Raw genomic sequence first — 15,974 nt, 5'->3', positions numbered from 1 at the left:
AACTCCTACATGTTTTATGATTAAGACATCTGGGCAGGTTCACTGACTGATCAATAGAATATTGATTCTATGGTGCCAGTTTCCAGACCCAGGTCTCATGATATTGGGAGTTTCCCCTTCCTGCCTCTTGGAACACTCACTCTTGGGACTCAGCAGCCATGCCGTATGGGATCCCAAGCAGCTCTGTGAAAAGGTTCATGTGGAGAGGAACCAAAGCATCTGGCCTCCAGGCCCTTCAAGCTCCAGCTGACAGGCAAAGCCCACCTACGTAAGCAAACCATGCAAGTGAACCACCCTGAAATGGTCCCTCCTACTCCATGAGCCATCCCTGCTGAGCCCTGTCCAAATGGCAGATTCCTCAGCATAATAAATGACTGTTGTTGCTGTTTGCCAGTGAGCCTTGGTGTGGCTTGTTTTGCAGGAGTGGATAATGGGAACACATGGGGTGGAGTCTTGAGGAGGTGAAGAGTCAGCAGAGATATGAGGAGTGAGAAGAGATGTTGTGTGAGGCATGGTGCAGGGAGGTTCCTGTTAAACATGGACAGTTCAACACCGTCCTTCCTCTTGAAACCCCACTAAAATGATGGTAAAGAGTTTAGAATTGGAATGAATTGATGAGAGATGATCACCTTATCAAGCTAATGATGGTTCACACCAGAGTAAGGATGGGGGTAAGGAGCACCCACAGGCAGTGAAGTGAAAGTCGCTCAGTCATGTCTGACACTTTTCAACGCTATGGCCTGGAGCCCCCCATGCTCCTCTGTCCATGGAATTCTCCAGGCAAGAATACTGGAGTAGGGTGCCATTTCCTTCTCCAGGGGATCTTCCCAGCCCAGGGATTGAACCCAGGTCTCCTGCATTGCAGGTGGAGTCTTTACTGTCTGTGCCACCAGAGAAGCCCAGGAAACAAGCTCAAAACCACAGCAAGCCTGTAGGATGGAAGCTTAGGACCCTCAGAAGCAGAGGTGTGGAGTGGCCTGGAGGCAGGAGACTCGCTGCACAAGAAGCAATTAGATTCCAAACATTACTTCCTCATCCCCACCCTAGAGCACAAGGAGGCTGCTTCCTGGGGAGCTTGAATCAGACAGATCTGGATTCAGGGACCCTTGGCCTGGTGGAGATAGGGGCACCATAGCAAGACAGGGCGTTAAGTGAAAGAGCACACTCTAAATGGTGACTCCCTCAGCTCCTTTCCCCCAATCAGTCCCAAGAGCACTGACCAATATGACCTCTCTCCCAACAACCAGATATAAAAAATTAGAGAGAGCTGACCCACCTAAGAGAAAACCCCTACAGATTCTGAAATGTGGGGCCTCTGTTGGATCCTTCCACATCCAGGAAGCAAGTCCCACAGGTTCCCAGTCAACTTTGTGGAGTCTCCTTCTTAGTTAGAGCCAGGGTGCTGTACTAAAACTGCCATCTTTTCAGGAATTTTGCAAACTGATTGGGATTATGTCGCAGCTTGAAATCAGCAGGGATGGAAGTATTTACACCATGGAAACAAGCAAGCACATCAAATCATGGAAACCTGCTAAAAAAACGCAGACACTGAAAAATCCAAACCAAATCAAACAAAAATGTGGAAATAAAGTCCTGAAATGTGAGGTCAAGTGGGCCTTAGGAAGCATCACTATGAACAAAGTTAGTGGAGGTGATGGAATTCCAGTTGAGCTATTTCAAATCCTGAAAGATGATGCTGTGAAAGTGTTGCACTCAATATGCCAGCAAATCTGGAAAACTCAGCAGTGGCCACAGGCCTGGAAAAGGTCAATTTTCATTCCAATCCCAAAGAAAGGCAAGGCCAAAGAATGTTCAGGCTACTGCACAGTTGTACTCATCTCACACACTATCAAAGTAATGCTCAGAATTCTCCAAGCTAGGCTTCAACAGTACGTGAACTAAAAACTTTCAGAGGTATAAGTTGGATTTAGAAAAGGCAGAGGAACCAGAGATCAAATTGCCAATATCTGTTGAATCATCAAAAAGCAAGAGAGTTCCAGAAAAACATCTATTTCTGCTTTATTGACTACACCAAAGCCTTTGACTGTGGGGATCACAACAAACTGTGGAAAATTCTTAAAGAGGTGGGAATACCAGACCACCTTATCTGCCTCCTGAGAAATCTGTATGCAGTTCAAGAAGCAACAGTTAGAACCGGACATGAAACAACGGACTGGTTCTAAACTGGGAAAGGAGTAAGTACATCAGGGCTATATGTTGTCACCCTGCTTATTTAACTTATATGCAGAGTATATCATGAGAAATGCTGGGCTGGGTGAAGCACAAGCTGAAATTAAGATTGCCAGGAGAAATATCAATAATCTCAGATATTCAGATGACACCACCCGTATGGCAGAAAGTGAAGAAGAACTAAATAGCCTCTTGATGAAAGTCAAAGAGGAGAGTGAAAAAGTTGGCTTAAAAACTCAACATTCAAACAAGATCATGACATCCAGTCCCATCACTTCATGGCAAATAGATGGGGAAACAATGGAAACAGTGACAGACTTTATTTTCTTGGGCTCCTAAATCACTGCAGATGGTGACTGCAGCCATGAAATTAAAAGACACTTGTTCCTTGTAAGAAAATCTATGACCAACCTAGACAGAATATTAAAAAGCAGAGACATTACTTTCCCAACAAAAGTCCATCTAGTCAAAGCTATGGGTTTTCCAGTAGTCATGTATGGATGTGAAAGTTGGATTATAAAGAAAACTGAGCACCGAAGAACTGATGCTTTTGAACTGTGGTGTTGGAGAAGACTCTTGAGAATCCCTTGGACTGCAAGGAAATCAAACCAGCCAATCCTAAAGGACATCAATCCTGAATATTCACTGGCATGAAGGAATGATGCTGAAGTTGAAGCTCTATACTTTGACCACCTGATGTGAAGAACTGACTCATTAGAAAAGACCCTGATGCTGGGAAAGGTTGAAGGCAGGAGGAGAAGGGGACGACAGAGGATGAGATGGTTATGTGGCATCACCAACTTGACAGACATGAGTTTGAGTAAGCTCTGGGAGTTGGTGATGAACAGGGAAGCCTGGCGTGCTGCAGTCCATGGGATGGCAAAGAGTTGGACACGACTGAGCGACTGAACTGAAAGCAACTCAGAGGCTGGTTTTTGTTCTAAACATTGTAGTATTATTTGAAATGTTTACAATAAATATTCATGTTACTTGGATAGGGAGATCACTGTTACAGGGTTCTTCCAGGTTGTATGAATAATACAAGAGATGGCCCCGGAGCAGATGAGAATGAGGTTTGTCCCAGGAATTGAAAGAGGGACTGTGAGGGTGGAGCACAGGGACAGAGTGGAGAGGGTGGGAGATGGGGTTGGAGAAGGAGACAGGGGCCAGATCATGCTGGGCCCTGTAAGACATGTTTTGTTTTATTATAAGATAAACAGAAGCTTGTTCCAGGGGAGCAGGGGAGTGACAGCACTCATTTACTTCTCTTAAAGATCTTTTGGCTTCTGTGGGCCAGTGGACAGAAATGGTGTCCCAGGGCTGGAGAGGAAGGGTGAGAGTAGAGATATATTTTGGAGACTGGATGTTAGGAAGTCACATAATTTAATTTACTTTAGCGGACAGAGAAACTGGGGCTCAGACTGATCCACTGAGGATCTCACAGCTAAGAGTGAGTGGGATTCAAACAGAGCTCTCCAAACTCAAGGCCCCCGTCTCTTCTGTGCACAGAGGGAAGGGTGCAGCCCTCCCCTTCCCCCCAGATCCCAGCACAAGAGGAAAACCCCTGTTCAGCTATGGACTCAAAATCTTTAAAACATTTGCCTTCGTACATCCAGTAATCTAACTAATCTAAAATAGAGAAACTTTTTGCAGAAAAGTTGTTCCTCACAAGCGATGATTTCTAACCTTGGAAAGTGGAAGTAACCTACACATGAAACACAAGCAAATGCTAAGAAAAACGTGGTCAAGCCCTTGGCAGAATGTTTGGCAGCCTTTAGACATCACGGTGATGAACAGCAAACGTTGCCACGAAAGGAACGCCTACTATGTGCCAGACCCTGGGCTGGGTGCTGTTTAATTCTCACAAGAACATTTCAGGGTAGAAACCATTATACCCACATTACAGATGGGGAAAGTAAAGCTCAGAGGAGTGAAGAGCCTTGGTTGTGCTCACAGAACTGAGAAGCTACACAGCTGTGCTGAGCAGTTCCCTGAGCTTCCCTGAGCTTGCTTCTTCATCTGTAGAATGGGAATGATACCTCCAATAAGTGGTAATTTGGGTGGGGGCAGGTAAATGGCAGTAGAACACGCCAGCTCAGTGCCTGGCATACAGTAGGTGTTTGGCAAATGCAAATCCTTTCTTTTGCATCTTGTGGGCCCATCTTCACCTTCTGACTGCTACTCCCCATGTGGTCACCACAGAAACTGCTCCCATCTCCCTCCGTGCCCCCAACCCCGGCCATGCCCTGAGATCGAGTGTAAACGTCAAAAACAGGGCAGGGCTGTTCTTGTGGATGATGCCAAGGACTATATTTCTGGGTCATTATCTGCAATGGAACTCTGGCCAGTGCCCCTGGGGAAGCAGCTGTGAAAACCCCTGGCTTGCCAAGGTCCCCAAATATGATAGCTGGGGACAACCCACGTGCAGGACAGCAGGGTTACGCTCAGCCAGGTTGGGAAATGCAGATGGACCTGGTTTCTTGGGAGGAGTTAATAAGCCCTCAGTCCTCAGAATCTTGAGTGCTGAGCCACAGTCATCAGCGAAACAAAGATTATTCCATGTGAGGTGCTGGCATGATGGAGGTGGGACTCAGGTCCGGGCGGCGCTAGTGGTAAAGAAGCCGCCTGCCAGTGAGGGTGGACGTAACAGCCGTCCCATCCCTGGGTCGGGAAGATCCCCTGCAGGAGGGCATGGCAATACCGCAGTATTCTTGCCTGGAGGATCCCAAGGACAGAGGAGCCTCGCGGGCTACAGTACATAGGGTCGCACAGAGTCGGACACGACTGAAGCAACTTAGCAGCAGCAGCAGCGCATGCACGCACATGGTGAGGAACAGGTGGCCTGGGGGCCAGCTGGGGACAGGGATGGCAGAGGGGACAGAAGTGGTGATGGTGGTAGGGATGAGGTGGGGATGGATTCAACAGTGACCCTTGTGGTGATGCGGGGGTCGGGGGGATGCGGTTGGAGCTGGTGACGGTGATGGTGGTGGGCTGACAGAGGAGATGAAGACAGATTAGGGTTTTGGTGATGCTGACAGGTTTCCAGCATCCATTGTATGAGCAAAATTCAGGGCACTTAACCCTGCCTGGATGAAGCTAGCCCCGGCACCCCCTTGGGGGTGTGATCTTGAACTTAACCCCCTCACCTCTTTTTCTCTCTCCATTGCCCTCCTTTAGAGGTGAACTCAGAGCCACAAAACCATTTGCCAGTAAGTGTGCACCTCACCCAAGCTGAAGTGCAATTAGAAGAGACTCCTGCCCTGGGCTCCAGTCCTGAGGGGAAGGGAACTGGCCGGGATGGCCAGCTAGAACTTTGCACCCATTACCACTGAGTTCTTAGCACACCACGGTCCTAGACAGGAAGGGACGTGACTCAGTAACAGGATCAGAACCCAGAGCAGGACCTGCGTGCTGTCCTCTGCTAGGCTTCTGGTTTTCTCTTTCCCTTCGGCCATGCCCTCTGCACAGGCCTGTGCAAAGCCCCGGGGTCCAGGCAGAGGCAGAACAGCCTTAATTAGGGGCTTCATTCTGCAGGGTCCCTGAGACTCCACCCCCACATCCCCTTCCCACATCCAGCTCTACTCATCTTTCATCAAAATTTCTTCTGACACCCCCTCCCATTCTCACGGGCCCTCAAGAAGCCTGTGACCCACCCTCAGAGCAGTGTGATCTGTTACATTTGGGTAAGGCACAAAGTCTTTCCCCTGAGTTGAGCCTGCCTGGTTCCCGGGGAGGGAAGAGAGGGCTGTCAAGCCCTTTAGGCCTGAGTCCCAGGGAGACTCGGGCTCCTGCTCAACACGCCACTCCACCCCTCTGCCTCCGCGGTCCAGTGCTCCTTCTCCCTGCCATGCCAGGGCCCTGGGTTCACGGAGTCTTGCCTCCTCCTCGTCATGGGAGACACACGCTCATGATAGACACACACTCGTCTGATCATCATGAGGCCAAAGTTCTAACAATCTGGATTCGGTCACCTGAGAAAAATGCACAAAGCCTGTGTGAGCTCGGAAGGCACAGGCTGAACCTGCCCCAACAGGGAGCCTTCCAGCGTCACTGGCTCAGCCACTCCCATGCTCAAGCCTCTGCCATGGCTCCCGCTGGCTGCGGAACCCACTTCCTGTCTCTCCCCCAGGCGCCAGGCGAGCAAGCAGGGCCTCACAGCCGCTGGCTCCATTCACCCTTGCTCTCCAGGCATCCGATCCTCGGGCCACACCTGTTTTCCTTCTTCCAGATATTTGCATATACCCTTCCCTCCACCCAGAACACCTTCCTCAGTCTTCTGCATATGTGCAGATTCCGTCTATCCTCCAAGGCCAGGTTAGGTGTGGAGCCAAGAACAGGCGTTGGCGGCCCCTGCACTGGCCCCTAAGCTTCTGGTAGCCAGCAGGAGTAAGAGACAGAGCAGGCACAGATGAACAGGAAGTGAGTGGAGCAAAACAGATAACCAACGAGGACCTGCTGTACAGCACAGGGAACTATGCCCATATATTCTGTGAAAGCTATAAGGGAAAAGAATATGAAAAAGATTACATATATGTGTGTATGCATGCATGCTCAGTCATGTCTGACTCTGCAACCCAATGGACTATGGCCTGCCAGGCTCCTCTGACCAGGGGCTTCTTCAGGCAAGAATACTGGAATGGGTTGCCATTTCCTTCTCCAGGGGATCTTCCAGATCCAGGGATCGAACCCATGTCTCCTGCAGCTCCTGTATTGGCAGGCGGGTTCTTTACCACCCAGCCACCAGGGAAGCCCCATATAAAGATATGTATGTATATATAACTGAATCACTTTGCTGTATACCTGAAACTAATACAACATTGCAAATACTATACTTCAATTAAAAAAAAGAAGTGAATGGAGTCGCCCAAGGGCCTGACTGGGGAGGGGACCCAACAGAGTCCTGGCCAGTCCCTTCCCCAGGCCTCAACTATGCTTGGCAGCCCCAGGCAGAAGCCTGAGAGTGAAGGAGGGCTCAGCCTTCTTCAGGGCCCAGTCCCTGTACAGCTGAGCCCAGGGCTCTGCTTTGCTCCTCTCTGCCTCTCAGTTTGCCTTCTGAAAAATAGGACTAGGTACATTCTAGAAATTACAGCTTCACTTCCCCCAACCCCTCTCCCCGACATCCCTCTACTCCTCCCCTTTCCCTACCCTCAAAAGGTGCTTGAGAAGGGTTCACAGAGGATGCAGAATTAGAGTGACTCTGGCCTCCACCCTCTGAAATGTGCAGACCCTTGGGAGTCGTGTTGGGTTGGAAGAGGCGTAGCCACCCCCGCGGCAAACAGCTCTCAACAGCCCACAGCTCCAAGACATTTTAGAATTTGGAGGTACTGGGAATGGGGACCCCAAGACAGCTTGGAGGTCTCCCTCCAGGAGGGCCAGATAGGGAGGTGGCCCTCCTCGCCCACAGGCCCGTCCCTGTGGGCTGGCCCCACCACCAGCCATACCACCACCTCCAACTGACCGCAGACTCCCACTTTCGCTTTCTCGCCTTCTTGTTTATTTCTCATGGATATTTCCCATCTGTAAGCAATCAACATTCCAGGGTCCAGGTGAGGAAACCATAGTCCAGAGAAGCTCAGAGAGGGATGCCCCAGAGGTTAGGCCCAGACTGGTTCCCAAACCAGGATTCCCTGGCAAGCCTTGGTCTGGGGTCCACTTGATGCCATCAGGGCCCTCCTGCCCCAGCTCCAGGCTGCTTCCCTGGCAAACACACATGGAATCAGATGGCCCTGAGTTTTGATCGCCACAGTTCACGGGCCTCAGACCTGCCCTCATCCTCCTGCCTCAGTCTCCTTCTTGAGAAACAGGGTTTGGAGAAGAACCAGAGTCCACACAGGGGTATGGCCTGTCTCCATCATTTGGATTTCAGCGTTTTCCAGGCCCCTGCTTTCTGTCTAGTGCCCCAACCCAGCAGTTCCTGAAGAGGACCAGGCCTGGCCCAGCTCTCAGCTGAGTCTCTACCTGGTTCCCCAGGTCAAAGCAATGTATCAGGGCCTCGGCATGTGCCAGAGCTTGGGGGGAGGGTGCCTGTAGTGAGTAACGGCTGGACACTTCCTAGTCCAGCTGAGGTGGCACCGAGCTTCGTTACTGATCACAGGCCAAATTCCTTGGGGCTCTCCAGGGTCTTTCCTGCACTATAACCATCCCCATTCTACAGATGAGGAAACTGAAGCCCAGAAGAGTCACGGAGCCCACTCAAAGTCAGGAGGGAACTGGAATCTGAACCCAGGCCGTTGGAGTTGGAGCCCAGTCCTTCTTCCCTGAGCGCTAGTGCTGCCTGGCTCAGCCACCGTGTCTTCAACCCCTTAAGCTTCCCATGAAAGGGGCCTGAGGCAGCTGAACTCACTTCTCTAGGGGACCTGCCTCCCTTCTGTCCTGAGAAGAAACCTGTTGGATCCAAATCGCCTAAGGCCTTGGAAGGAAAGGGGGCCATCAGGGTCTTGGGAATAGGTGTTACTAGCTCTACACTGCAGAAGACACTGAGGCCCTGTGGCCAGGCTGGGACTCACTCCAGGTACACCCACCTGGGCCCCAGTGCTCACTTCCTCCACCCAGCGCCCCCATCCAGCTGAGGCGGAGGCCCCCACAAAGCTCACCGCGGCCCCAGCGACCCCACTCGGTCCATACCCCTGGCTCGGAGACCCCGCACCCCTGCTGCAGAGAAGCTGTGCCATCCCTACCTGCACCCCCAGGAGGGGCCCCGGAGGCAGCGGATGTGTGCTGGGGCCAGGTGGGCACCGTCTGGGGCCTGCCGTGGCACAGTCAGCAGACTTTGGCACCATCTCCACCTCCCCTGAGAAATCATTAACCCTGAGAGAGACCACACCTCTGGGGATGGGAAAGACTACTCAGGAGGACCGGGCCACAGCTGAAGAGGGGGTACAAGGGCACGACTGAGGCGAGGACCCCCTGCTCCCAGGCCCAGAGGCCTAAGACCCGAGAGCCAGCGCCCAGCAGAGCCGAGCCCACAGGAGGTAGGAACCGGGCCCCGGCCCTGCGGCACCTGTGTGTGGAGGCGGGTGACATCTGGGCCCTCCATATCCTCCCTGCTACAAGATCCCTCAGTGGCAGAGGACCTGTGAGGGAGGTGAGAAGGGAAATAGGTTCTGGGAGGGAAGTAGTAAAACAGTGTGATAATCCAACATGAGGTCTTCAGAGAGCAGTGAAGGCAACCGTGATGGATGCCCTCCTTTGAGGCCCCCACCCTCCCCCAGGGTTCATCCACCCCCACCCCCACCCCCCCCACCCGAGCTGATTTTAAATCACTTCCCCTCCCTGAGCCACAGCCAAGCTGCTTGTTTCTGGCCCATGGGGGGCTGTGACCTCCTACCCTAGGGGCAGGCAAGGGCGGCCAGGGAGACCCTCAGGCCAGGAAGGGCATTCAGTGAGGCCAGGAACAACCAAAAGAGACCATGAGATGCAAATATGCTCTCAGTTCCAGGAAAGTCCTGGGGGGAGGAGGTCGTGCCTCTTGAGAGGAGCTAGAATCAAATTCATTGAGCACCCACAGTATGCTTTATCTCCAACTCAGTGGACATGGGGACAGGGGAGCCTGGCGTGCTGCAGAAAAGGATCATGGGGCTCAGAAAGGAGAAGTGACCAGAAGCCAGGAACTGGCTCTAACGACAGCATTAAGGCCTTCGATGAGGGAAGAGTTCTCCCGGCCTGCCTCACCCCTCCCCATGTCTCCTCGCCCAGCAGGGCATCCTCCACACTTCCTATCCACCCCCTGTTCTGGCTGCCCAGCAGCTCTTCCGGCTTCCCTGGTGACAAGACCCAGTTTTCCTCTGTGGAACCTCCTCACCTAACCCCTCCTTACCCCCAGGGAGGGCGTATGATAAGGCCAGGCACAGCACCTCCCTGGCCAGAGCTTCTGGTTTGGGTTTGGGCATTTGACCAAAATTGGGTCAGATAGAACTGATGAGACTCAAATAAAAGACTTTTGTTGGAACTGTTACGAACAAGAACCTCATTCCTCCCCGCTGGGATGTCCAAGTCTGAGAAAGTGACTTCCAACAGCTGTCTGTCTTACTACCACGAGGGAAAAGGCTACTGAGAAATAACCCAAGACTGAGTTAAAACAGAACTAAAAAATGGAGACAGATGAATTCCTCATGACTTATGCGAGCCCCTAGATATATCCACACCTGAAGCCATCATAAGACTCCTCAGTTACAGAATCAATACATTGCTTTTTCTGCTATGTCTGGTTGAATTAATCTTTCCTGATTATAGTGCCCTTGAGGCAGGAAGTTCCTCATCCCTACACCACCCCACCCAGATGCTAAGGAAGGGGCACAGACAGAGTTAAGGTAAGAGAGAGAAGAGTTTGAACCTGGTTTGGCCAACTCCCTGTTAAGCCTCCTGGAGTTCCCACTTCTCCCCGTAGCATGCTATTGGACATCTGCATTCATAATTTGGAGAGAATAGTATTATTTACTTCATAGGATTCTTGTGAGGATAAAACCAGATCACTGAACTACTGTTCCTGGCATGGGGCCTGGAACACAGCATGGACCCCGCCCACCAGTTGTCTGAGCTCCCAGGGCATTGAATCCGTAGCTTGCCCAGCAACATGCCACTATCCCGTCATCATCCTGGGTGGCCTTCTCCTCGTGGGCAGGACTCACACTTGACTTACACTCAATAGATATATGTATCAGGCAGTTATGATATGACAGACACTTTAACAGAATGTTTGTTTCCCAAATCCCCAATTTTAAAACAAATTATCAAAATACATATGCTGTGTGCACACCCATGTTCATAGCAGCACTAGTCACAATAACTAAAACACGGAAACAATCCAAGTGTCCATGGACAGATGGGTTTGTTGTTGTTGTTGCTCAGTTGTGTCCGATCCTTTGTGACTCCATAGACTGCAGCACACCAGGCTTCCCTGTCCTTCACCATCTCCTGGAGGTTGTTCAAACCCAGGTCCATTGAGTCAATGACGCCATCCAACCATCTCATCCTCTGTTGTTCCCTTTTCCTCCCGCCTTCAATCTTTCCCTGTATCAGGGTCTCTTCCAATGGGTCATCTCTTTGCATCAGGTGGCCAAAGTATAGGATGAGTAAGCAAAATGTGGTCTATACATACAATGGACTATTAGCCTTAAAAAGGGAGAAAATTTCAACACATTGTGATATAAATGGACCTTGTTATGCTAAGTGAGACGAGCCAGTCTCATAAAGACAGAAATTGATTCTACTTATTGGAGCTATTTAGAATAGTCAAAATCGCAGACAGAAAGGAGAATGCTACTTACCAGGGGCCAGAGAGGGAGGAATGGGAAGTAATTGTTCAGTGGGTATAGAGTTTCAGTTTTGTAAGGTGGAATGAGTTCTGGAGATGAACAGCAGTGACATACAACAATATGAGTGTCCTTAATACAACTGTATATTTGAAAATGGTTAAGATAGTAAACTTAATATTATTTATTTTACCATAATTTTTTAAAATTGGAAAAATATGTGCTACAATAAACTTAAAAAGTGAAGAAACCTGGATGAAGGAAAAACAATTAAAAAAACGAGAGGTTAGCCCCTATAGAGTCCATAAAACATTTAAATATTTGCCTTGACATTCCAGATAATTGTCAGAGGTGGGCCATGAATTGGGTTCTGAGCCTCCAAGCAGGCAAGGCAAAGAGGGAAACACGATCTGGGATCCATTAAGCCCAACATCCATCCAACACACATACATAGTATATATGTATGTGAGAGAGAGAAAGCTCACTAGGATCTGGGAGTTGTGGTGCAATTCCAAATACCTAATAGGTTTTACCTCTTGTGTGTCTCCAAGAAAAGGATGCTACAGGATGTTGGATGGCACTTGACATGACTATTAAAATGTAGTTGCTAAGAAACCAGGTTCAGGATCAGGGGCTGAGTTCAATTGTAATGAGGCAAATTACAGAATCTCCCGAATCCTCAGTTTCCTCAAATGTAAATTATGGGTAATATATGAAACCTACCTCAGAAGGTGGTGGTAAGGATGAAAATGAAGTCATGCGCTTAGAGTGACAACGACCAACACAGAGAGAAGGCTCACAGAATGTTAGTTTCGTAATGGTGTGGTGCGATCACTAGGGGCCTAGTTGGTAGGAGGAGAGATGGGCACCTCTGCCCAAGGCTCCAGGCCCATCCCGGACCAAGGGAGCTAGCCTGGTCTCTCTGCCTAGGACCAGGTAGGAAAAACCCCAGCCCTGGCCCCTGCCCTCGCTCCCTGCTCTGACCCCGGGGGCCAACAGCTCTGAGTCACTGCTCTGGCCCTTACAGGGTGTGTCCTGGCCTTCCCAGACCTTTGGCCAGTGTGTGGATGAGCCAGTGTGTGGCCAGATGGTGCCTTTTCCATCTCAAGTGCACCTGTCTGCCTGCCATCAGGTGATCTGAGAAGCTCACTGGGCTCTGGGTTGTAATTGACCCAGGTCTGTGTCAGTTTCGGGGAGTGAGTGGCAAGTGGCCAGGCACAAAATAGGCCTAAGAGGTCAGAATATGAACTCAGATGACCTAGGTCCTAATCGTCTCCCCACAGCTTACCAGCTGGGGGCCTTGGGCAAGAGAGTTCATCTCCCAAACTCCAATGTCCTCATCTGTAAAATGGGCACAACTGCAGAAGCCAAGCCTTAGGTTTGTTATAAAAAATAAGCAGGAAATGCGCTAAAGCACTGGGGCTTCCCGGGTGGTACTAGTGGTAAAGAAACTGTGTAAGCTGTGCAGGAGACACAAGAGACATGGGTTTGATCCCTGGGTTGGGAAGATCGCCTGGAGGAGGGCATGGCAACCCCCTCCAGTATTCTTGACTGGAGAATCCCATGGACTGAGGATCCTGGCCGACTACAGTCCATGGGGTCACAAAGAGTCAGAAGCAACTCAGCACACACACATGCACTGAAGCACTAGCACAGGGCAAGTGACAGAGAGGAGGTAGCAATTTGGACCCACACCAGGGTTTCTTCATAGCCACTGTCTCAGGTGCGTGGTTTTTAAAAGCTTTTTTTCCTTTAAATTATGATTTATTTTTGGCTGCCCTGGGTCTTGGCTGTGGCGCACAGGCTTTCTTTCGTTCGGGCAAGCAGAGGCTACTGTTGGTTGTGGTGCACAGGCTCTAGGGCACAGAGGCTCAGTAGTTGCGGTGCACGGCCTCAGTTGCTCTACAGCATGTGGGATCTTCCCAGACCAGGGATCAAACCCGTGTCCCCTGCATTGCAAGGTGGAGTCTTAACCACTGGACCACCAGGGAAGTCTCTCTAAAAGTTTTGATCAGAAAAATTTTTCGTTGCTTGTCTTTTCTGGCAGTCTACTCTGTGCACTCACTCTGTGCTCAGAAATTGATCAAGTTGAAATCAAGCCCTGACTTGTCCTGTGGTGTCTGGCAAGTCATTCCTCTCTGAGCTACAACTTCATCTGTAACATGAAGTGCCCCGCTCACACCTCAACAGTGTATGGCTTCAGAGGTGACCTGGAGAGCCTGGGCTGGGTGTGTCTCTTTGCTGTGCATGTGTCCAACCCCCTTCTCAACCTTCCAGCTTCACACACTTTTGCAGAATACAAGTTTCCTTCATCACTCTGTCTTACAGCTGAGGAACCAGCCCAAGGTATTAATATATAAACAGCCCCTTGGTGTCAGACTCACGACCTCCCATCCTAGAAATAACTTGAGGACCCATGAGACCAACTCCTCACCCCTCCAAACCTCTGAGCCCCTTCCCAGAGCACATATTCTCTCCAAAGGACCCCTTCCACAGGGCTGCTCTGCCACAGTTTGCACAGTTCCAGTGATGGGGAGCTCACCTCTTCCCCTGACCTCCACTCCATGGCCCCATCTGTATTTGTTTTTATGGAGTTGAGGGTTGCCTGACCACTTCCACTGGGCTTGAGTTCAGGGAGTAACAGGCCCCACTTCCCCTCTCTGCTCTGCAACAACTTCCCTAGAGCCTTCCCTCAGGTTCTTCTCAACACTCTTCACCACCACCATCCTGGGAAGGTGTCACAGCCAGGAAGACTTGTGCTCCCATTCCAGCTCTTCTCAGCCTCAGTTTCCACATCAGGAAAATAGGGGGAAGTAAAATAACACGTGGCTGTCTCTGAGATGGAACAGGCCTCTGAGCCCCCAGGAGTGCAACCTGGTGTCACATGGCCCTCCTGGGGTCCCCTGCCTCTTCTGTGTCCCTTCAATGGACAGGAACTGATTGCTCACCTTGTCCAGGCACTGTGCTTGGTGGAGGACACTGGCCGGGGGGGGGGACAAGCATCCCTGCCCCCACAGAGGGAAACTCTGTGTGACAGCAGAGTGGGTCAGGCTACAAGGAAGGAAAGGGAAGCCCAGGGAGAGGGAACAGTGTGTTCAAAGCCCCACTAAGGAAAGAACCTGGCTCCTGGGAGAACTGAAAGATCAAGATCCCTGGAACTCAGGGATCATTTCTTCAAAGGATTGAGTGTCAAAAACCATTGCACATTCATACAATAAGTTGCTAGCCATCAAGTTAGAAAAGAAAGTAAAACAAAATAAATGAACAATAACAAAAACCTGCCTGTGTTCATTGCAGTATTATTCACAATAGCCAATACTTGAAAACAACCTAGGTGTCCAGGATGGATGAAAGAATAAGCTGTGGTATATACATATATACATAGACACACAATGGAATATTCCTCAGCCATAAAAAATAGAGAAATCTTGCCATCTGCAACTACATGGACAGACCTGAGGGGCACCATGCTAAGTGACACATGCTAAACAGGGACACATGCTAAGTGAAATAAGTCAGTTAGAGAAAGGCAAGTAGTACATGATCTCATTGATACGTAGAACTTTTTTTAAAGTCAAATACATAGAAACAGATTGTAGAATGGTGGTTGCCAGGAGCTGGGGGGTGGGGGAAACCAGGAAGTGTTGGTCAAAAGATACAAATTTTCAGTTACATAAGATGAGTAAGTTCTGGGGATCTAATGTACAGCAAGGTGACTATAGTCAATAATACTGTATCTACCTTATACTTGAAAGTTACTATTGAGAGTAGCACAAAACAACCACAAAACAAAAAAATGGTAACTATATAGGTGAAGGACCTGTTAACTAACATTATTTAGGGAAACATTCTGCAGTATATACATGTATTGAATACTGTACACCTTAAACTTACAAAACGTTATATGTCAACATCAATCAGATCTCAATAAAGCTGGGGGCAAAAAAGAATAGACTATTGATATCACCACAGGTTGGATCTCAAAAAACATGATGAAATTGAATGAAAGAAGACAGCATTTACACAGAGAGTTATTCCACTGATACAAAGTTCTAAACACAAAAACAAATCTATAGTGTCAGGAACCAGATTCATAGTTATGATTGCAGGAAACTGACTTGGAGAGGGTAAGAGGGAACTTGCCAGAGTGATGAAAATGTTCTAGATCTTGATCAGATTTTAGTTATACAGAGGTATACATTTATGAAGAATGTACAAGTAAGATTTATTTTACTGTATAGCTACAAAGTATATCCTAAATTAGGCTTTAATGTAGTTCGTATTTAAAAAGAAAAAAACAAAACATATGTTTGCTAAAGGATGAACCAGAGTGAGGTAGAAAGCAGGTTCTGGATGCCAGGCCTGGACAGAAATCCTGAGCCCTGTCACTTCCTAGCAAAAATCCCTCAGCTCGCTATACTTTTGAATCTATAAAACAGGGACACTAATAATATTCCCACACTAGATAGAACTCAACAAAAGTAAGCTTTAAAAAATAAGGTGGCCTCGAGGCTGCGGGCCCTCCCTCGGCAG

General features: G+C 49.4%; 1 protein-coding gene across 1 annotated transcript in view; it reads right to left on the bottom strand.

Annotated features, from left to right (window-relative positions):
* CDHR2 (cadherin related family member 2) overlaps positions 1-9,009 on the bottom strand; it is a 44,880-nt gene extending 35,871 nt beyond the window's left edge. Inside the window, exon 1 of the mRNA XM_086410826.1 lies at positions 8,868-9,009. Within this exon, the coding sequence (XP_086266952.1) occupies positions 8,868-8,969 (102 nt within the window). The 5' untranslated portion in view covers positions 8,970-9,009. The remainder of the gene's footprint in view (positions 1-8,867) is intronic.
* Positions 9,010-15,974: the final 6,965 nt, after the last annotated feature.

This window comes from Bos grunniens, chromosome 7, assembly GCF_055505025.1.
Source record: "Bos grunniens cultivar Pamir isolate PY7600 chromosome 7, Bosgru_T2T1.0, whole genome shotgun sequence".
NCBI lineage: Eukaryota > Metazoa > Chordata > Mammalia > Artiodactyla > Bovidae > Bos > Bos grunniens.
Note: the sequence above shows the minus strand (reverse complement) of the source record. Positions and strands in the feature narration are given on the sequence as shown.